The 22,358-nt window shown below is 48.9% G+C and overlaps 1 protein-coding gene across 1 annotated transcript in view; it reads right to left on the bottom strand.

Moving 5' to 3' along the window:
* lyst (lysosomal trafficking regulator) overlaps positions 1-22,358 on the bottom strand; it is a 245,382-nt gene that overhangs the window by 191,343 nt on the left and 31,681 nt on the right. Inside the window, 1 exon segment of the mRNA XM_046368397.1 lies at positions 5,608-5,806. Within this exon segment, the coding sequence (XP_046224353.1) occupies positions 5,608-5,806 (199 nt within the window).

Genomic DNA, 22,358 nt, shown 5'->3' with positions numbered 1-22,358 from the left:
TAGGCACTTGCAGGGCAGCAGTAGGCACTTGCAGGGCAGCAGTAGGCACTTGCAGGGCAGCAGTAGGCACTTGCAGGGCAGCAGTAGGCACTTGCAGGGCAGCAGTAGGCACTTGCAGGGCAGCAGTAGGCACTTGCAGGGCAGCAGTAGGCACTTGCAGGGCAGCAGTAGGCACTTGCAGGGCAGCAGTAGGCACTTGCAGGGCAGCAGTAGGCACTTGCAGGGCAGCAGTAGGCACTTGCAGGGCAGCAGTAAGGGCAGCAGGCACTTGCAGGGCAGCAGTAAGTGGAGTAGGCACTTGCAGGGCAGCAGTAAGTGGAGTAGGCACTTGCAGGGCAGCAGTAAGTGGAGTAGGCACTTGCAGGGCAGCTTGCAGGGCAGCAGTAAGTGAGTAGGTGCAGGGCACAGTAAGTGGAGTAGGTGCAGGGCAGCAGTAAGTGGTAGGTAGGCAGCAGTAAGTGGAGTAGGTGCAGGGCAGCAGTAAGTGGAGTAGGTGCAGGGCAGCAGTAAGTGGAGTAGGTGCAGGGCAGCAGTAAGTGGAGAGGCAGCAGTAAGTGGAGTAGGTGCAGGGCAGCAGTAAGTGGAGTAGGTGCAGGGCAGCAGTAAGTGGAGTAGGTGCAGTGCAGGGCAGCAGTAAGTGGAGTAGGTGCAGGGCAGCAGTAAGTGGAGTAGGTGCAGGGCAGCAGTAAGTGGAGTAGGTGCAGGGCAGCAGTAAGTGGAGTAGGTGCAGGGCAGCAGTAAGTGGAGTAGGTGCAGGGCAGCAGTAAGTAGAGTAGGTGCAGGGCAGCAGTAAGAGATACTTGCAGGGCAGCAGTAAGTGGAGTAGGTGCAGGGCAGCAGTAAGTAGAGTAGGTGCAGGGCAGCAGTAAGTGGAGTAGGTGCAGGGCAGCAGTAAGTGGAGTAGGTGCAGGGCAGCAGTAAGTGGAGTAGGTGCAGGGCAGCAGTAAGTGGAGTAGGTGCAGGGCAGCAGTAAGTGGAGTAGGTGCAGGGCAGCAGCAGTAAGTGGAGTAGGTGCAGGGCAGCAGTAAGTGGAGTAGATGCAGGGCAGCAGTAGATACTTGCAGGGCCGCAGTAAGTGGAGTAGGTGCAGGGCAGCAGTAAGTGGAGTAGGTGCAGGGCAGCAGTAGATACTTGCAGGGCAGCAGTAAGTGGAGTAGATGCAGGGCAGCAGTAGATACTTGCAGGGCAGCAGTAAGTGGAGTAGGTGCAGGGCAGCAGTAGAGTTGAGTAGGTGCAGGGCGGCAGTAAGTGGAGTAGGTGCAGGGCAGCAGTAAGTAGAGTAGGTGCAGGGCAGCAGTAAGTAGAGTAGGTGCAGGGCAGCAGTAAGTAGAGTAGGTGCAGGGCAGCAGTAAGTAGAGTAGGTCCTACTTGGTTCCCCTTGATTTACCCCTGTCAGTTAGACTGTGTCCTCCTGCCAGTAAGAGCCTACTGTGTGGGACTATGTACTGCGTGGCGTGGGATATGTGGTGTGTGCATGACAGCCTCTCTCTAAATATCTTCTCTACTCCCCTGTGACCCACGACCAGAGCATTCCTCATCAGGGAGAGAGAATGCAGTGCCTTAACATGTGAATTAAAACCAAATAAGACTAAGTGTACGTCCCCACTATGAGGGCTCTGGTCTAAAATAGTGCACTATACTCTCTCCACCTCTAGAACCTCTCCTCTCCACCTCTAGAACCTCTCCTCTCCACCTCTAGAACCTCTCCCGGCAGAGCTCTCCTCTCCACCTCTAGAACCTCTCCCGGCAGAGCTCTCCTCTCCACCTCTAGAACCTCTCCCGGCAGAGCTCTCCTCTCCACCTCTAGAACCTCTCCCGGCAGAGCTCTCCTCTCCACCTCTAGAACCTCTCCCGGCAGAGCTCTCCTCTCCACCTCTAGAACCTCTCCCGGCAGAGCTCTCCTCTCCACCTCTAGAACCTCTCCCGGCAGAGCTCTCCTCTCCACCTCTAGAACCTCTCCCGGCAGAGCTCTCCTCTCCACCTCTAGAACCTCTCCCGGCAGAGCTCTCCTCTCCACCTCTAGAACCTCTCCCGGCAGAGCTCTCCCTATCTCTGGGTAAGTCAGGACCCTAGCAAACTGGAGGGAGTCACAACAACAATAATATCTGCTAATGTGGAGCATCCCCCCCAACGGCACGCTAGGACATTCCCCCAACGGCACACTAAGGCCATTCCCCCCAACGGCACGCTAGGACATTCCCCCCAACGGCACACTAAGGCCATTCCCCCCAACGGCACGCTAGGCCATTCCCCCAACGGCACACTAAGGCCATTCCCCCCAACGGCACGCTAGGACATTCCCCCCAACGGCACGCTAGGACATTCCCCCCAACGGCACGCTAGGACATTCCCCCCAACGGCACGCTAGGACATTCCCCCCAACGGCACGCTAGGACATTCCCCCCAACGGCACGCTAGGACATTCCCCCAACGGCACGCTAGGACATTCCCCCCAACGGCACGCTAGGACATTCCCCCCAACGGCACGCTAGGACATTCCCCCCCACGGCACGCTAGGACATTCCCCCCAACGGCACGCTAGGACATTCCCCCCAACGGCACGCTAGGACATTCCCCCCCAACGGCACGCTAGGACATTCCCCCAACGGCACGCTAGGACATTCCCCCAACGGCACGCTAGGACATTCCCCCCAACGGCACGCTAGGACATTCCCCCCAACGGCACGCTAGGACATTCCCCCCCAACGGCACGCTAGGACATTCCCCCAACGGCACGCTAGGACATTCCCCCAACGGCACGCTAGGACATTCCCCCAACGGCACGCTAGGACATTCCCCCAACGGCACGCTAGGACATTCCCCCAACGGCACGCTAGGACATTCCCCCAACGGCACGCTAGGACATTCCCCCCAACGGCACGCTAGGACATTCCCCCCAACGGCACGCTAGGACATTCCCCCAACGGCACGCTAGGACATTCCCCCAACGGCACGCTAGGACATTCCCCCCAACGGCACGCTAGGACATTCCCCCCCAACGGCACGCTAGGACATTCCCCCCAACGGCACGCTAGGACATTCTCCCCAATGGCATTGTGTCAGGAGAATAACTGAGGGGGTTGGAAGCATTAGATCATGGGTGTCAAACTCTGGCCCGTGGGCCAAAATTGGCCCGCGGGGTAATTATATTTGGCACGCGAGACAATACCAAATTACTACTAGAGCTGGCCCGCCGGTATTATACAGCGCATTCACCACTAATACTACGAATCCCATAATGCTCTGCTGTTTTCGCGCGCCAATCAGGACAGGACCAAGAAACGCTCTCTCCTCTGTGACAGTAGTCATAGCAACATAGACGCTACAACTGTCAGCGAGCTAACCCTTCCCAAAATGGCGAAAAGAAAGGCAGAAAACAGGAGCTTTCTGGACAAGTGGGAGGCAGAATATCCGTTTACATATGTAAAAGACAAACCTGTTTGTCTTGTTTGTGGAGTCAACGTGGCTGTAAGTAAGGAGTACAACATTAGACTATGAAACGAAACATCATGAAACATCATGAAACGAAACATCATGACAAATACAAGGACCTGGACATGACTCAAAGGAGCCAGAAAGTAGAGGAGATGAAAAGAAGTTTGGTTTCACAACAGAATATGTTTAAAAAAGCCACATCACAAAGCGAGGCTGCTGTAAAGGCTAGTTATATAGTGGCAGCAGAGATCGCAAAATCAGCCCGGCCCTTTAATGAGGGAGAGTTCATGAAAAAGTGCATGATGAAGGTTTGTGACCTCGTATGCCCAGAGAAAAAACAAGCATTTTCAAACGTGAGCCTGAGCAGGAACACAGTAGCTGATCGCACATGTGATCTTGCCACCAATCTGTATGACCAGCTGATGGAAAAGGGAAAAGATTTTGTTGCGTTCTCCCTCGCTGTGGATGAGAGCTGCGACGCATCTGATACTGCTCAGCTGTCAGTCTTCATCCGTGGACTCAATCAATGCATGGCACAACCACAGGAAAGGAAATCTTTGAGGTTTCCAAATGTGTAACTGAAATAAAGCTGCCGTGGGATAAACTCGTTGGATCAACGACAGATGGTGCGTCAGCAATGTGCGGTAAAAAGAGTGGACTGGTGGGCATGGTTCGGGAGAAGATGCGGGAAGAGAACTGTGCAGGTGAGCTAACTGTTTACCACTGCATCATACATCAGGAAGCACTGTGTGCCAAAGCCCTAAAGATGGAACATGTTATGACCACAGTAACACAGGTAGTTAACTTTATAAGAGCCAAAGGTCTAAATCACCGCCAGTTTAAATCTTTTCTGGAGGAGTGTGGTTCGGAATACGCAGACGTGCCGTATCACACAGAGGTGAGATGGCTAAGCAGAGGAAAAGTACTGAACAGATGTTTCGAGCTGCGTGAGGAAATATGTCAATTCCTGGAAACCAAAGGGAAGGATACAGCAGAGCTCTGGGAGCAAAAGTTCCTGTGTGAGCTGGCCTTTCTCTGTGACATCTCGAGCCATCTCGATGCGCTGAACCTGCAGCTTCAGGGGCGGGGGCGCATCATCACAGACATGTACGCTGCAGTGAGGGCCTTCAAAACTAAACTGCTGTGGGAGAATCAGATGCTGCAAGGAAACCCTTGCCATTTTCCCTGCTGCCAATCCATAAAAGCGCAGATCTCTACCGCCGTGTTCCCATGCGCACAGTTTGCTGAAAAACTCAGTGTTCTCGCCGCTGAGTTTAGCCGGCGATTTGCCGACTTCGATGCCCAGAAATGCAAGTTTGAACTGCTTAGTAATCCCTTCGCAGTTGATGTGGAAAATGCACCAACCAACATCCAAATGGAGCTGATTGAACTCCAGTGCAACGACACGCTGAAGTCAAAGTATGATGCTGTGGGCGCCGCACAGTTTCCACGGTTCATCCCTGACACAATGCCTCAGCTCCGCACCCAAGCTGCTCAGATGCTCTCCATGTTCGGCAGCACTTATCTATGCGAGCAACTTTTCTCCTCGATGAAGATGACCAAAACAACTCACAGGAGACGTCTGACTGATGAACATCTTCGCTCGATACTGAGGATTTCTTCAGCTCAGAGCTTGAGCCCAGACATTGATGAACTAGCATCCAAGAAGAGATGCCAGGTATCTGGCTTGGGCACATCAGATTAGACCAGTGTGCAATAATTTTCTTTATGCACTTTTTCTTGCTACAAGGCATGGGCTTGAATGGTTGATTGATTTATTATCATTTTATTTGTAAAATTATTAGCCAGTGGAAAAAGTTTATTTTGGTATTTAAATCAGAAGGCTGCAAATAGAAAAGAGGCATACAATTTTTATTTAAATTTTATTTATTTAATAAATGAATGCCATTGATGTGTTTCTTCATTTGAAATTCGATTTTGCATGTCTCCACTATTAAATTATATATTGTATTGTAATAAGCGATGCTTGTTCCATATTCAATGTTAAAGCAAAAATTGTTTGGGTCCATATTAAAAGGTTAATTTGTTCAATGTTGGCCCGTGACTTTGTTCAGGTTTTACATTTTGGCCCACTGGGTATTTGAGTTTGACACCCCTGCATTAGATGGTTGTGCATGCGAGTGCGAGTGCGAGTGTACAGGTGAATCTCACCTGGTCGATGATGGAGTCCAGGGCGCTGAGCAGCAAGAAGCCCCTGCCCCTGACCAGGTATTCACCCAGGGCAACCATGTGACTCTCCTCGTCCTCCTCTCCCCGTGACTCCGCCCTCTGAGCCACGGCGCTGCAAAGCTGGTGAACGTCGGTGAGGAACTCCCTCGCCAGAGTGTTACTGGCCCCACTCATATCAGAACTATGGACAGAAAGAACATATTCACATGTTCTCTCTACATCAGTCAGTCAGTTTACATTCACATGTAGAGAGAACATCAGTCAGTCAGTTTACATTCACATGTAGAGAGAACATCAGTCAGTTTACATTCACATGTAGAGAGAACATCAGTCAGTTTACATTCACATGTAGAGAGAACATCAGTCAGTTTACATTCACATGTAGAGAGAACATCAGTCAGTTTACATTCACATGTAGAGAGAACATCAGTCAGTTTACATTCACATGTAGAGAGAACATCAGTCAGTTTACATTCACATGTAGAGAGAACATCAGTCAGTTTACATTCACATGTAGAGAGAACATCAGTCAGTCAGGAAGTACCTGTTACTACCCCAGTCAGTTTACAACTACAGTACCAGTCAAAGGTTTGGACACCTTTTTCATTCAAGGGTTTAATTTATTTTTTACTTCAAGACTATGACATAACACATGGAATCATGTAGTAACCAAAAAAAGTGTTAAAAGCATACAAAATATATTTTAGATTTGAAATTCTTCAGAGTAGCCACCCTTTGCCTTGATGACAGCTTTGCACAATCTTGGAATTCTCTCAACCAGCTTCACCTGGAATGCTTTCCCAACTGTCGAAGGAGTTCCCACATATACTTAGCACTTGCTGGCTGCTTTTCCTTCACTCTGCAGTCCAACTCATCCCAAACTATCTCAATTGCATTGAGGTCGAGTGAGGTGGAAACTGAGCTGCACTTCCCAACGTCCTGCCAAATGTATGGCCATAATAAAGACGCATATGTCAAATCAGATTGGGCTGGAGCCAGAGACAGTACCTACATTTGAATATCAAACAAAACCACACTACATTTTCTCTCTGGGACTCTCAGGATGACAAATCAGAGCAAGATTACTGAAAGTACGAAGAGTTGAAGTCCAAAGTTCACATACATTTATGTTGGAGTCATTAAAACTCCACAAATTTCTTGATAACAAAATATAGTTTTGGCAAGTCGGTTAGGACATCTACTTTGTGCATGACAAGTAATTTTCCAACAATTGTTTACAGACAGATTATTTCACTGTATCACAATTCCAGTGGGTCTGAAGTTTACAACACTAAGTTGACTGTGCCTTTAAACAACTTGTAATATTCCAGAAAATTATGTCATGGCTTAAGAAGATTTTGATAGGCTAATTAACATAATTTGAGTCAATTGGAGGTGTACCTGTGGATGTATTTCAAGGCCGACCTTGCTCGGTGCATCTTTGCTTGGCATCATGGGAAAATCAAAAGAAATCAGCCAAGACATCAGACAAAACAATTGTAGACCTCCACAAGACTGGTTCATCCTTGGGAGAAATTTCCAAATGCCTGAAGGTACCACGTTCATCTGTTCAAACAATAGTACGCAAGTATAAACACCATGGGACCACGCAGCCGTCATATCGCTCAGGAAGGAGACACATTCTGTCTCCTAGAGATTAACGTACTTTGGAGCGAAATGTGCAAATCAATCCCAGAACAACAGCAAAGGACGTTGTGAAGATGCTGGAGGAAACAGGTACAAAAGTATCTCTAGCCACAGTTAAACTAGTCCTATATCGACATAACCTGAAAGGCCGCTCAGCAAGGAAGAAGCCACTGCTCCAAAACCACCATAAAAAAGCCAGACTACGGTTTGCAACTGCACATGGGGACAAAGATCGTACTTTTTGGAGAAATGCCCTCTGGTCTGATGAAATGCCCTCTGGTCTTCCGGGTTGGAGCGAGCGGTCGCATCGGCACTTCGCTCCGCAGGTAGTATAACTTTTTCATTACATTTCATTACATTTCATTATAGTACAACGGTTTGATTTTTCTAATCTTAGCAATTTCTTCTTAGCTAGCTACATAGCCATCTTTGTATCAAAGATAATTGCGTAATTATCGTATTTCGTCGTCCTAACGTAGTCTTCACTGCTCTGCCCAGCAGCTAGCCAGCTAGCAAACGTCCACCGATTAGCAGCACTGTAGAAACTATTACACTCAACTGAACGACTTGATTAGTGTAGTGTTAGCTAGCTACATAGCTGTCTTTGCTGTCTTCGTATCCAAGATAATTGTGTAGTTTAGAGTGTGTAGTCTTAGAGTGATTATCTTAATTTACCGAGGTTAGCTAGCCAGCTATTTGTCGTCCTTAACGTAGGAGACTCTGCTAGCTAGCCAACAGCTAGCCAACGTCTTCCGAATAGAACTCAACAACCCGGTCGCATTCACAGGTAGTATCACATTTTCATTTCATTTCATTACAGTACAACGGTTTGATTTGTTTGATCGTAGCTAGCTACATAGCTAGCTACATAGCCGTCTTTGTATCGAAGATAATTGTGTAGTCTAGAGCGATTTTCTAGGTTAGCTAGCCAGCTATTTTCGTTCTTTTAACGCAACGTAATCAACACTGCTAGCTAGCCAGCTAGCCCCCGAATAGCAGCACTGTAGAAACTGAACGACTTGATTAGTGTAGTGTCAACAACGCAGCCACTGCCAGCTAGCCTACAAAGTCAACAACGCAGCCACTGCCAGCTAGCCTACTTCAGCAGTACTGTACCATTTTAATCATTTTAGTCAATAAGATTCTTGCTACGTAAGCTTAACTTTCTGAACATTCGAGACGTGTAGTCCACTTGTCATTCCAATCTCCTTTGCATTAGCGTAGCCTCTTCTGTAGCCTGTCAACTATGTGTCTGTCTATCCCTGTTCTCTCCTCTCTGCACAGACCATACAAACGCTCCACACCGCGTGGCCGCGGCCACCCTAATCTGGTGGTCCCAGCGCGCACGACCCACGTGGAGTTCCAGGTCTCCGGTAGCCTCTGGAACTGCCGACCTGCGGCCAACAAGGCAGAGTTAATCTTAGCCTATGCCTCCCTCCAGGCCCTCTTCTTGGCACTGACGGAAACATGGATCACCACAGACAACACTGCTACTCCTACTGCTCTCTCTTCGTCCGCCCACGTGTTCTCGCACACCCCGAGAGCTTCTGGTCAGCGGGGTGGTGGCACCGGGATCCTCATCTCTCCCAAGTGGTCATTCTCTCTTTCTCCCCTTACCCATCTGTCTATCGCATCCTTTGAATTCCATGCTGTCACAGTTACCAGCCCTTTCAAGCTTAACATCCTTATCATTTATCGCCCTCCAGGTTCCCTCAGAGAGTTCATCAATGAGCTTGATGCCTTGATAAGCTCCTTTCCTGAGGACGGCTCACCTCTCACAGTTCTGGGCGACTTTAACCTCCCCACGTCTACCTTTGACTCATTCCTCTCTGCATCCTTCTTTCCACTCCTCTCCTCTTTTGACCTCACCCTCTCACCTTCCCCCCCTACTCACAAGGCAGGCAATACGCTCGACCTCATCTTTACTAGATGCTGTTCTTCCACTAACCTCATTGCAACTCCCCTCCAAGTCTCCGACCACTACCTTGTATCCTTTTCCCTCTCGCTCTCATCCAACACCTCCCACACTGCCCCTACTCGGATGGTATCGCGCCGTCCCAACCTTCGCTCTCTCTCCCCCGCTACTCTCTCCTCTTCCATCCTATCATCTCTTCCCTCTGCTCAAACCTTCTCCAACCTATCTCCTGATTCTGCCTCCTCAACCCTCCTCTCCTCTCTTTCTGCATCCCTTGACTCTCTATGTCCCCTATCCTCCATGCCGGCTCGGTCCTCCCCTCCCGCTCCATGGCTCAACGACTCATTGCGAGCTCACAGAACAGCGTTCCGGGCAGCCGAGCGGAAATGGAGGAAAACTCGCCTCCCTGCGGACCTGGCATCCTTTCTCTCCCTCCTCTCTACATTTTCCTCCTCTGTCTCTGCTGCTAAAGCCACTTTCTACCACTCTAAATTCCAAGCATCTGCCTCTAACCCTAGGAAGCTCTTTGCCACCTTCTCCTCCCTCCTGAATCCTCCTCCCCCTCCCTCCCTCCCTCTCTGCAGATGACTTCGTCAACCATTTTGAAAAGGTCGACGACATCCGATCCTCGTTTGCTAAGTCAAACGACACCGCTGGTTCTGCTCACACTGCCCTACCCTGTGCTCTGACCTCTTTCTCCCCTCTCTCTCCAGATGAAATCTCGCGTCTTGTGACGGCCGGCCGCCCAACAACCTGCCCGCTTGACCCTATCCCCTCCTCTCTTCTCCAGACCATTTCCGGAGACCTTCTCCCTTACCTCACCTCGCTCATCAACTCATCCCTGACCGCTGGCTACGTCCCTTCCGTCTTCAAGAGAGCGAGAGTTGCACCCCTTCTGAAAAAACCTACACTCGATCCCTCCGATGTCAACAACTACAGACCAGTATCCCTTCTTTCTTTTCTCTCCAAAACTCTTGAACGTGCCATCCTTGGCCAGCTCTCCCGCTATCTCTCTCTGAATGACCTTCTTGATCCAAATCAGTCAGGTTTCAAGACAAGTCATTCAACTGAGACTGCTCTTCTCTGTATCACGGAGGCGCTCCACACTGCTAAAGCTAACTCTCTCTCCTCTGCTCTCATCCTTCTAGACCTATCGGCTGCCTTCGATACTGTGAACCATCAGATCCTCCTCTCCACCCTCTCCGAGTTGGGCATCTCCGGCGCGGCCCACGCTTGGATTGCGTCCTACCTGACAGGTCGCTCCTACCAGGTGGTGTGGCGAGAATCTGTCTCCTCACCACGCGCTCTCACCACTGGTGTCCCCCAGGGCTCTGTTCTAGGCCCTCTCCTATTCTCACTATACACCAAGTCACTTGGCTCTGTCATAACCTCACATGGTCTCTCCTATCATTGCTATGCAGACGACACACAATTAATCTTCTCCTTTCCCCCTTCTGATGACCAGGTGGCGAATCGCATCTCTGCATGTCTGGCAGACATATCAGTGTGGATGACGGATCACCACCTCAAGCTGAACCTCGGCAAGACGGAGTTGCTCTTCCTCCCGGGGAAGGACTGCCCGTTCCATGATCTCGCCATCACGGTTGACAACTCCATTGTGTCCTCCTCCCAGAGCGCTAAGAACCTTGGCGTGATCCTGGACAACACCCTGTCGTTCTCAACTAACATCAAGGCGGTGGCCCGTTCCTGTAGGTTCATGCTCTACAACATCCGCAGAGTACGACCCTGCCTCACACAGGAAGCGGCGCAGGTCCTAATCCAGGCACTTGTCATCTCCCGTCTGGATTACTGCAACTCGCTGTTGGCTGGGCTCCCTGCCTGTGCCATTAAACCCCTACAACTCATCCAGAACGCCGCAGCCCGTCTGGTGTTCAACCTTCCCAAGTTCTCTCACGTCACCCCGCTCCTCCGCTCTCTCCACTGGCTTCCAGTTGAAGCTCGCATCCGCTACAAGACCATGGTGCTTGCCTACGGAGCTGCGAGGGGAACGGCACCTCAGTACCTCCAGGCTCTGATCAGGCCCTACACCCAAACAAGGGCACTGCATTCATCCACCTCTGGCCTGCTCGCCTCCCTACCACTGAGGAAGTACAGTTCCCGCTCAGCCCAGTCAAAACTGTTCGCTTCTCTGGCCCCCCCAATGGTGGAACAAACTCCCTCACGACGCCAGGACAGCGGAGTCAATCACCACCTTCCGGAGACACCTGAAACCCCACCTCTTTAAGGAATACCTAGGATAGGATAAGTAATCCCTCTCACCCCCCCCCCTTTAAGATTTAGATGCACTATTGTAAAGTGACTGTTCCACTGGATGTCATAAGGTGAATGCACCAATTTGTAAGTCGCTCTGGATAAGAGCGTCTGCTAAATGACTTAAATGTAATGTAAATGTAATGATGAAACAGATGTTTGGAGGAAAAAGGGGGAGGCTTGCAAGCCGAAGAACACCATCCCAACCGTGAAGCACGGGGGGTGGCAGCATCATGTTGTGGGGGTGCTTTGCTGCAGGAGGGACTGGTGCACTCCACAAAATAGATGACATCATGAGGCAGGAAAATTATGTGGATATATTGAAGCAACATCTCAAGACATCAGTCAGGAAGTTAAAGCTTGGTCACAAATGGGTCTTTCAAATGGACAATGACCCCAACCATATTTCCAAAGTTGTGGCAAAATGGCTTAAGGACAACAAAGTCAAGGTATTTGAGTGGCCATCACAAAGCCCTGACCTCAATCCTATAGAAAATGTGTGGGCAGAACTTAAAAAGCGTGTTTGTGCAAGGAGACCTACAAACCTGACTCAGTTACACCAGCTCTGACTAGAATTAAATTGTGAAATTGTCGAATTGTGAAAAACTGAGTTGAAATGTATTTGGCCGAGGTTTATGTAAACTTTGACTTCAACTGTACATTATTTACCTTCAGAGGTGAATGTATAAAATCAGTTGCTGTGGTAATTGTTTTGTTGTTGTCCATTATCCTCAAACAATAGCATTTGTGTTGTTGTAATAGCTACTGTAAATTGGACACTGCAAAGACAGTAGAGAGACATTCTATTGAGACAGTAGACAGACATATACTGCAGAGACAGCAGAGAGAGACTAGAGACAGTAGACAGGGACAGACTGCAGAGACGGTAGACAGGGACAGACTGCAGAGACGGTAGACAGGGACAGACTGCAGAGACGGTAGACAGGGACAGACTGCAGAGACGGTAGACAGGGACAGACTGCAGAGACGGTAGACAGGGACAGACTGCAGAGACGGTAGACAGGGACAGACTGCAGAGACGGTAGACAGGGACAGACTGCAGAGACGGTAGACAGGGACAGACTGCAGAGACGGTAGACAGGGACAGACTGCAGAGACGGACAGAGACAGGGACAGACTGCAGAGACGGTAGACAGGGACAGACTGCAGGGACAGACGGCAGAGACAGGGACAGACTGCAGAGAGAGACAGGGACAGACTGCAGAGACGGTAGACAGGGACAGACTGCAGGACAGACTGACGGTAGAGGGACAGACTGCAGAGACGGTAGACAGGGACAGACTGCAGAGACGGTAGACAGGGACAGACTGCAGAGACGGTAGACAGGGACAGACTGTAGAGACGGTAGACAGGGACAGACTGTAGAGACAGTAGACAGGGACAGACTGCAGAGACAGCAGAGAGAGACTAGAGACAGTAGACAGGGACAGACTGCAGAGACGGTAGACAGGGACAGACTGCAGAGACGGTAGACAGGGACAGACTGCAGAGACGGTAGACAGGGACAGACTGCAGAGACGGTAGACAGGGACAGACTGCAGAGACGGTAGACAGGGACAGACTGGGACAGACTGCAGAGACGGTAGACAGGGACAGACTGCAGAGACAGCAGGGAGAGACTGCAGAGACAGTAGACAGGGACAGACTGCAGAGACGGTAGACAGGGACAGACTGCAGAGACGGTAGACAGGGACAGACTGCAGAGACGGTAGACAGGGACAGACTGCAGAGACGGTAGACAGGGACAGACTGCAGAGACAGTAGACAGGGACAGACTGCAGAGACAGTAGACAGGGACAGACTGCAGAGACGGTAGACAGGGACGGTGCAGAGACGGTAGACAGACAGACTGCAGGACAGACTGCAGAGACGGTAGACAGGGACAGACTGCAGAGACGGTAGACAGGGACAGACTGTAGAGACAGCAGAGACAGGGACAGACTAGAGACAGCAGAGAGAGACTAGAGACAGGGACAGACTGCAGAGACGGTAGACAGGGACAGACTGCAGAGACGGTAGACAGGGACAGACTGTAGGGACGGTAGACAGGGACAGACTGTAGAGACGGTAGACAGGGACAGACTGCAGAGACAGCAGAGAGAGACTAGAGACAGTAGACAGAGACAGTAGACAGGGACAGACTGCAGAGACAGTAGACAGGGACAGACTGCAGAGACAGTAGACAGGGACAGTAGACAGAGACAGTAGACAGGGACAGACTGTAGAGACGGTAGACAGGGACAGACTGCAGAGACGGTAGACAGGGACAGACTAGACGGTAGACAGGGACAGACTGCAGAGACAGTAGACAGGGACAGAGACAGAGACAGCAGAGACAGTAGACAGGGACAGACTGCAGAGACAGTAGACAGGGACAGACAGTAGACAGGGACAGACTGTAGAGACAGTAGAGACAGTAGACAGACTGACAGTAGACAGACAGTAGACAGTAGACAGGGACAGACTGTAGAGACAGTAGAGACAGACTGTAGAGACAGGGACAGACTGTAGAGACAGAGACACTGTAGACAGGGACAGACTGTAGAGACAGTAGACAGGGACAGACTGTAGAGACAGTAGACAGGGACAGACTGTAGAGACAGACTGTAGAGACAGTAGACAGGGACAGACTGTAGAGACAGTAGACAGGGACAGACTGTAGAGACAGACAGGGACAGACTGTAGAGGGACAGACTGTAGAGACAGTAGACAGGGACAGACTGTAGAGACAGTAGACAGGGACAGACTGTAGAGACAGTAGACAGGGACAGACTGTAGAGACAGTAGACAGGGACAGACTGTAGAGACAGTAGACAGGGACAGACTGTAGAGACAGTAGACAGGGACAGACTGTAGAGACAGTAGACAGGGACAGACTGTAGAGACAGTAGACAGGGACAGACTGTAGAGACGGTAGACAGGGACAGACTAGACAGGGACAGACTGTAGAGACAGAGTAGACAGGGACAGACTGTAGAGACAGTAGACAGGGACAGACTGTAGAGACAGTAGACAGGGACAGACTGTAGAGACAGGGACAGTAGACAGGGACAGACTGTAGAGACAGTAGACAGGGACAGACTGTAGAGACAGTAGACAGGGACAGACTGTAGAGACAGTAGACAGGGACAGACTGTAGAGACAGTAGAGACAGACTGTAGAGACAGGTAGACAGGGACAGACTGTAGAGACAGTAGACAGGGACAGACTGTAGAGACAGTAGACAGGGACAGACTGTAGAGACAGTAGACAGGGACAGACTGTAGAGACAGTAGACAGGGACAGACTGTAGAGGGACAGACTGTAGAGACAGGGACAGACTGTAGAGACAGTAGACAGGGACAGACTGTAGAGACAGTAGACAGGGACAGACTGTAGAGACAGTAGACAGGGACAGACTGTAGAGACAGTAGACAGGGACAGACTGTAGAGACTGCAGAGACAGTAGACAGGGACAGACTGTAGAGACAGTAGACAGGGACAGACTGTAGAGACAGTAGACAGGGGACAGACTGTAGAGACAGTAGACAGGGACAGACAGTAGACAGGGACAGACTGTAGAGACAGTAATATAATAATAATAATAATAATATACAGCAGAGAGACTTACAGTCAGACGTATGGGTGGTAGAGACAGTACAAGCGCCAGACTGAGAGACAGTAGACAGGGACAGACTGCAGAGACAGTAGACAGGGACAGACTGTAGAGAGACAGACTGTAGAGACAGTAGACAGGACAGACTGTAGAGAGAGACAGTAGACAGGGACAGAAAGAGAGAACACAGTATGCAGGGATTGAACCCACAGCTGACCCGTGTAATTTCCTTAAAGTAGAAATTACATGACCGCTCTGTTCTTCACATGTTCTCAAATAGGTTCCTCACAAAATAAACATCTAAACCTCGGTGTGTATTTGGTGTTAGAGTTGTTTACACATAAAATCCCACTAGAGCAGCGCTTCCCAACCTAAAGAACAAATTAACTGAAAATAGAAACATCATCATTTCTCCTGAGACCAAGATTGAGGGCTTTGAACCCTCATCCTAAAATCCCTAAATATCCACAGCCTTGAAGGTAAAACATCTTAAAAGCAGCAAAACAGATTAGATGGGAAGGCAGTGTTGTGTTCATGTCTTCGTGCTCTAAAAGTAGAAAGTAAAAACACGAAGCTCTGTTATCAACCAGCCTGAATGTATGACTGAGGCTTGTGTCCAGAATGGCACCCTATTCTATTGTCAAAAAGGGGGGGGTAGGTTGTGGGCGTGGCAGGGGCGTGGCGGGGGGTGGAGTTGAGCAGTCAGAAACGGTGATGGACATAGAGTCTTTTCAGCGAGCCAAACGGTAGGTTACCATGACGTCAGATCGCCTCTGGTCACCATTTACTCTATTTCTGCAGTGAGGATTCTTTAGAGAAATATTTCACAGCTGATCCGCAGATAATCGTTGTTTTGATCTCAAAACCAGTATTCGCAGTCTGTAAATCGGGGAGCCAAATGAATGGCTCTTTCACCGATGCATTTCGGTTCCTGACATCCACCAAAACAGTTCCACATTTTTTTGTTCGCATCTCTAATGTTTTTAATGATCAGATAATTCAGTTGTAACTGTCTCATATTTTACACACAACTTTAACTATGTTCCAGACTCTTCTCTACTCCCGTCTTTAGTACTGTACGACTCCGACTCCCGTCTTTAGTACTGTACGACTCCGACTCCCGTCTTTAGTACTGTACGACTCCGACTCCCGTCTTTAGTACTGTACGACTCCGACTCCCGTCTTTAGTACTGTACGACTCCGACTCCCGTCTTTAGTACTGTACGACTCCGACTCCCGTCTTTAGTACTGTACGACTCCGACTCCCGTCTTTAGTACTGTACGACTCCGACTCCCGTCTTTAGTACTGTACGACTCCGACTCCCGTCTTTAGTACTGTACGACTCCGACTCCCGTCTTTAGTACTGTACGACTCGACTCCCGTCTTTAGTACTGTACGACTCGACTCCCGTCTTTAGTACTGTACGACTCGACTCCCGTCTTTAGTACTGTACGACTCGACTCCCGTCTTTAGTACTGTACGACTCGACTCCCGTCTTTAGTACTGTACGACTCGACTACCGTCTTTAGTACTGTACGACTCTACTACCGTCTTTAGTACTGTACGACTCTACTACCGTCTTTAGTACTGTACGACTCTACTACCGTCTTTAGTACTGTACGACTCTACTACTGTCTTTAGTACTGTACGACTCTACTACTGTCTTTAGTACTGTACGACTCTACTACTGTCTTTAGTACTGTACGACTCTACTACTGTCTTTAGTACTGTACGACTACTACTGTCTTTAGTACTGTACGACTACTACTGTCTTTAGTACTGTACGACTACTACTGTCTTTAGTACTGTACGACTCTACTACTGTCTTTAGTACTGTACGACTCTACTACTGTCTTTAGTACTGTACGACTCTACTACTGTCTTTAGTACTGTACGACTCTACTACTGTCTTTAGTACTGTACGACTCTACTACTGTCTTTAGTACTGTACGACTCTACTACTGTCTTTAGTACTGTACGACTCTACTACTGTCTTTAGTACTGTACGACTCTACTACTGTCTTTAGTACTGTACGACTCTACTACTGTCTTTAGTACTGTAAGACTCTACTACTGTCTTTAGTACTGTACGACTCAGACTACTTATTTTCTTCGAATAGCCTGATTAGAAACGGTCTCTGGTGCACATGGGAACAATTACACAGGCTGTGACTTATTTCTTGGTCGACTCGTACCAACATCTCAGCACATAATTGGCTAAATGAATCCAACCGAATAAGCCTAATTAAAATAACAGTGATGAAGGACATGAGCACGGTCAGAGCTTGTGGCTGAGCAGTACCAGAGCTTGTGGCTGAGCAGTACCAGAGCTTGTGGCTGAGCAGTACCAGAGCTTGTGGCTGAGCAGTACCAGAGCTTGTGGCTGAGCAGTACCAGAGCCTAATTGGAGCGAGAGTGAACGCCCGAGAGCAGTCACCCGGACAGATGAAACTGTAGGTTTGCACAACAAGCTGTCAGAAAATGTGCTCGTTGTCCTCATCAGGGTCTTGACCTGACTGCAGTGCAGCGTCTTAACTGACTTCAAATGGGCAGGCAGGAACAGAGTGCCCCCTGGTGGAGGTGGGGTTATGGTATGGGCAGGCAGGAACAGAGTGCCCCCTGGTGGAGGTGGGGTTATGGTATGGGCAGGTAGGAACAGAGTGCCCCCTGGTGGAGGTGGGGTTATGGTATGGGCAGGCAGGAACAGAGTGCCCCCTGGTGGAGGTGGGGTTATGGTATGGGCAGGCAGGAACAGAGTGCCCCCTGGTGGAGGTGGGGTTATGGTATGGGCAGGCAGGAACAGAGTGCCCCCTGGTGGAGGTGGGGTTATGGTATGGGCAGGCAGGAACAGAGTGCCCCCTGGTGGAGGTGGGGTTATGGTATGGGCAGGTAGGAACAGAGTGCCCCTGGTGGAGGTGAGGTTATGGTATGGGCAGGCAGGCAGGAACAGAGTGCCCCTGGTGGAGGTGGGGTTATGGTATGGGCAGGTAGGAACAGAGTGCCCCCTGGTGGAGGTGAGGTTATGGTATGGGCAGGCAGGCAGGAACAGAGTGCCCCTGGTGGAGGTGGGGTTATGGTATGGGCAGGCAGGAACAGAGTGCCCCTGGTGGAGGTGGGGTTATGGTATGGGCAGGCAGGAACAGAGTGCCCCCTGGTGGAGGTGGGGTTATGGTATGGGCAGGCAGGAACAGAGTGCCCCCTGGTGGAGGTGGGGTTATGGTATGGGCAGGCAGGAACAGAGTGCCCCCTGGTGGAGGTGGGGTTATGGTATGGGCAGGCAGGAACAGAGTGCCCCCTGGTGGAGGTGGGGTTATGGTATGGGCAGGCAGGAACAGAGTGCCCCCTGGTGGAGGTAGGGTTATGGTATGGGCAGGCAGGAACAGAGTGCCCCCTGGTGGAGGTGGGGTTATGGTATGGGCAGGCAGGAACAGAGTGCCCCCTGGTGGAGGTGGGGTTATGCCTATCATTATATCAACTGACTGATTTCCTTAAACTTATTCAGGCTAGGGTCTATTTTTCTCCACTTCCTGTCTGACTGACCTGCCCAAAGTAAACTGCCTGTTGCTCAGGCACAGAACCTATGCATATAATTGGTACCATTGGATAGAAAACACTTTGAAGTTTGTAGAAATGTTTAAATGATGCATGAGACTATAACACAATAGATATGGTAGGAGAACATCCAAAGAAAAACTCATACAATGGAAAGCTATGGGTCATTTGCTATTCCAACTCACAGATTGCAATTCCTATGGCTTCCACTAGATGTCAACAATCTTTGTTCTAGGTTTCAGGCTTGTTTCTTCCCAAACAAGGAAGAATTTAGAGTTTTGATACTGAGTCAGAGTTGGAAATCAGTCTGTGCGCGTTGAACTTCTTTCCGTATGAAATATTATAGTTTGATTACATTTTAGGGTACCTGAGGATTACATAGACATGTATGTTGCCTTGTTTTAACAAAGTTTAGCGGTAGCTTTTTGGATTCCTTTATCTGCATGTTGAATGAGTAGATTACTCAAATTGATGGCTCCAACTAACAAGACTTTTTAAGACATAAAGGACTGGAACTCTTTGGATTGCAAAACAGAGGAAGACTATCAAAAAGTAAGTGAATATTTAAATCCCTATTTATGATTTTACAAAGTCTGTGCTGGTTGAAAAATATTTTGATGTGGGGCACTGTCCTCAAACAATCGCATGGCATGCTTTGGCAGTAAAGCCTATTGTAAATCGGACAGTGCAGTTAGATTAACAAGCTTTTAAGCTTTTAACTGATATAAGACACTTGTTTGTACATAAATGTTTAATATCCATAATTTATGACTATTTATTTGAGTTGCGTGCCCTCCAAGTTCCCCGGAAGCTGTCGACGAGCCCTAAGAACTCTGTAGAACTAAGTAAAATGTTGATGTTTCCATTTTGGTTCAGTGTATTTTTTCTACATCTGGTTTTAGTCATTTAAGTTTACACAGAAAGCATTAATATATTGATTTTTTTAACACACGGATTGGACTTAAGCGTCCCAAAATATGGCTTCAGGTGGCCCACCCCAGGATTCAAATGGCAGACAAATCCCTGGTAGTGTATTGCACTATAGGGAATATGGTGCCACTTCTAGACGCAACTCTAGACTCCACACGGGGCCCGCCCTGGCCTCCACACGGGCCCTGGCCTCCACACGGGCCCTGGCCTCCACACGGGCCCTGGCCTCCACACGGGCCCTGGCCTCCACACGGGCCCTGGCCTCCACACGGGCCCTGGCCTCCACACGGGCCCTGGCCTCCACACGAAAACAAAGTGTTGGAGAAGAACGTAAAAGTGCAATATGCGCCATGTAAGAAAGCTAACGTTTCAGTTCCTTGTTCAGAACATATGAAAGCTGGTGGTTCCTTTTAACATGAGTCTTCAATATTCCAAGGTAAGAGGTTTTAGGTCGTAGTTAATATAGTATTTATAGGACTATTTCATATACCTTTGACTATTGGATGTTCTTATAGGCACTTTAGTATTGCCAGTGTAACAGTATAGCTTCCGTCCCTCTCCTCGCTCCTCCCTGGGCTCGAACCAGCAACACAACGACAACAGCCACCACATCGAAGCAGAGTTACCCATACAGAGCAAGGGGAACAACCACCCCAAGGCTCAGAGCGAGTGAAGTTTGAAACGCTATTAGCGCGCGCTAACTAGCCAGCCATTTCACTTCGGTCACACCAGCCTCATCTCAGGAGTTGATAGGTTTGAAGTCATAAACAGCGCAATGCTTGACGCACAAGGAAGAGCTGCTGGCAAAATGCAAAAGTGCTGTTTGAATGAATGTTTACACGCCTGCTTCTGCCTACCACCGCTCAGTCAGATACTTAAGATACTTGTATGCTCAGTCAGATTATATGCAACGCAGGACACGCTAGATAATATCTAGTAATATTAACCATGTGTAGTTAACTAGTGATTATGATTGATTGTTTTTTATAAGTTAAGTTTAATGCTAGCTAGCAACTTACCTTTGCTAACTGCATTCGCGTAAGGTGGAGTGCAATGAGAGGCAGGTGGTTAGAGCTTTGGACTAATTAACTGTAAAGGTGCAAGATTGAATCCCCCGAGCTGACAAGGTGAAAATCTGTCATCCTGCCCCTGAACAAGGCAGTTAACCCACTGTTCCTAGGCCGTCATTGAAAATAAGAATGTGTTCTTAACTGACTTGTCTAGTTAAATAAAGATTAAATTAAGTAGTAAATTTTTTTTTTTTTTTAAGTCAAATAAATACCGATTTCCGATTGTTATGAAAACATGAAATCGGCCCTCATTAATCAGCCATTCTGATTAATCGGTCGACCTCTAGTCTCCACCACAGACACACATTATTCTCACATTATATTCACATTCAGATCATTTTCATAGTTATTACAACATACGTTGTTAAAGTTATTACTTACAAAATACGTTCTTGAATAGGAATGAAACTATTTGACAACTGGATGCAAATATAAACGCAGGAAAATTATTAAGTAAAGAAAGTCTGATATTGTGACAGGATTTCTTGAAACAGTTCGAGCTAGACACTTCAGTCCCCCAACGCACCTTGAGGTGACACTTCTCACTTCCTCACAACAAATCCTCTTTCTGCCTCACAACAAATCCTCTTTCTGCCACCATTGAGTTACACACCCCTTCATACGTTACTACACGCAAAAAAAACTTCATTTAACTAGGCAAGTCAGTTAAGAACTCATTCTTACTTACAATGACTGCCTTGTTCAGGGGAACAGTGGGTTAACTGCCTTGTTCAGGGGAACAGTGGGTTAACTGCCTTGTTCAGGGGAACAGTGGGTTAACTGCCTTGTTCAGGGGAACAGTGGGTTAACTGCCTTGTTCAGGGGAACAGTGGGTTAACTGCCTTGTTCAGGGGAACAGTGGGTTAACTGCCTTGTTCAGGGGAACAGTGGGTTAACTGCCTTGTTCAGGGGAACAGTGGGTTAACTGCCTTGTTCAGGGGAACAGTGGGTTAACTGCCTTGTTCAGGGGAACAGTGGGTTAACTGCCTTGTTCAGGGGAACAGTGGGTTAACTGCCTTGTTCAGGGGAACAGTGGGTTAACTGCCTTGTTCAGGGGAACAGTGGGTTAACTGCCTTGTTCAGGGGAACAGTGGGTTAACTGCCTTGTTCAGGGGAACAGTGGGTTAACTGCCTTGTTCAGGGGAACAGTGGGTTAACTGCCTTGTTCAGGGGAACAGTGGGTTAACTGCCTTGTTCAGGGGAACAGTGGGTTAACTGCCTTGTTCAGGGGAACAGTGGGTTAACTGCCTTGTTCAGGGGAACAGTGGGTTAACTGCCTTGTTCAGGGGAACAGTGGGTTAACTGCCTTGTTCTGGGAACAGTGGGTTCCAACTGCCATTTATGTTCATGTGTGGGAACAGTGGGTTAACTGCCAATGCCAAAACAATCATCAGGGAACAAAGATGGGTTAACTGCCTTGTCAATGGTTTGGAACAATGGGTTACCCACAAAGATTAGTCTGTGTACTTTCCCTCCAGTCAATGGGAATCAATAATTACCCACAAAGATTAGTGCCTTGTCCAGTCAGTGGTTTGACAATCAATAATCATCATCAACCCACCAAAGATTAGTCTGAGTACTTTCCCTCCAGTCAATGTGGTTTGAACAGTGGGTTAACTGCCTTGTTCTGGCGGGAACAGAAAATTACATTAAATGGAGATTTCCATTTTCAGATTTGGGAACAGTGGGTTAATAAAGGCCTTGTTCAGGGAACAGTGGGTTAACTGGGGA

This window comes from Oncorhynchus gorbuscha, linkage group LG11 (genome assembly GCF_021184085.1).
Source record: "Oncorhynchus gorbuscha isolate QuinsamMale2020 ecotype Even-year linkage group LG11, OgorEven_v1.0, whole genome shotgun sequence".
Lineage (NCBI taxonomy): Eukaryota > Metazoa > Chordata > Actinopteri > Salmoniformes > Salmonidae > Oncorhynchus > Oncorhynchus gorbuscha.
Note: the sequence above shows the minus strand (reverse complement) of the source record. Positions and strands in the feature narration are given on the sequence as shown.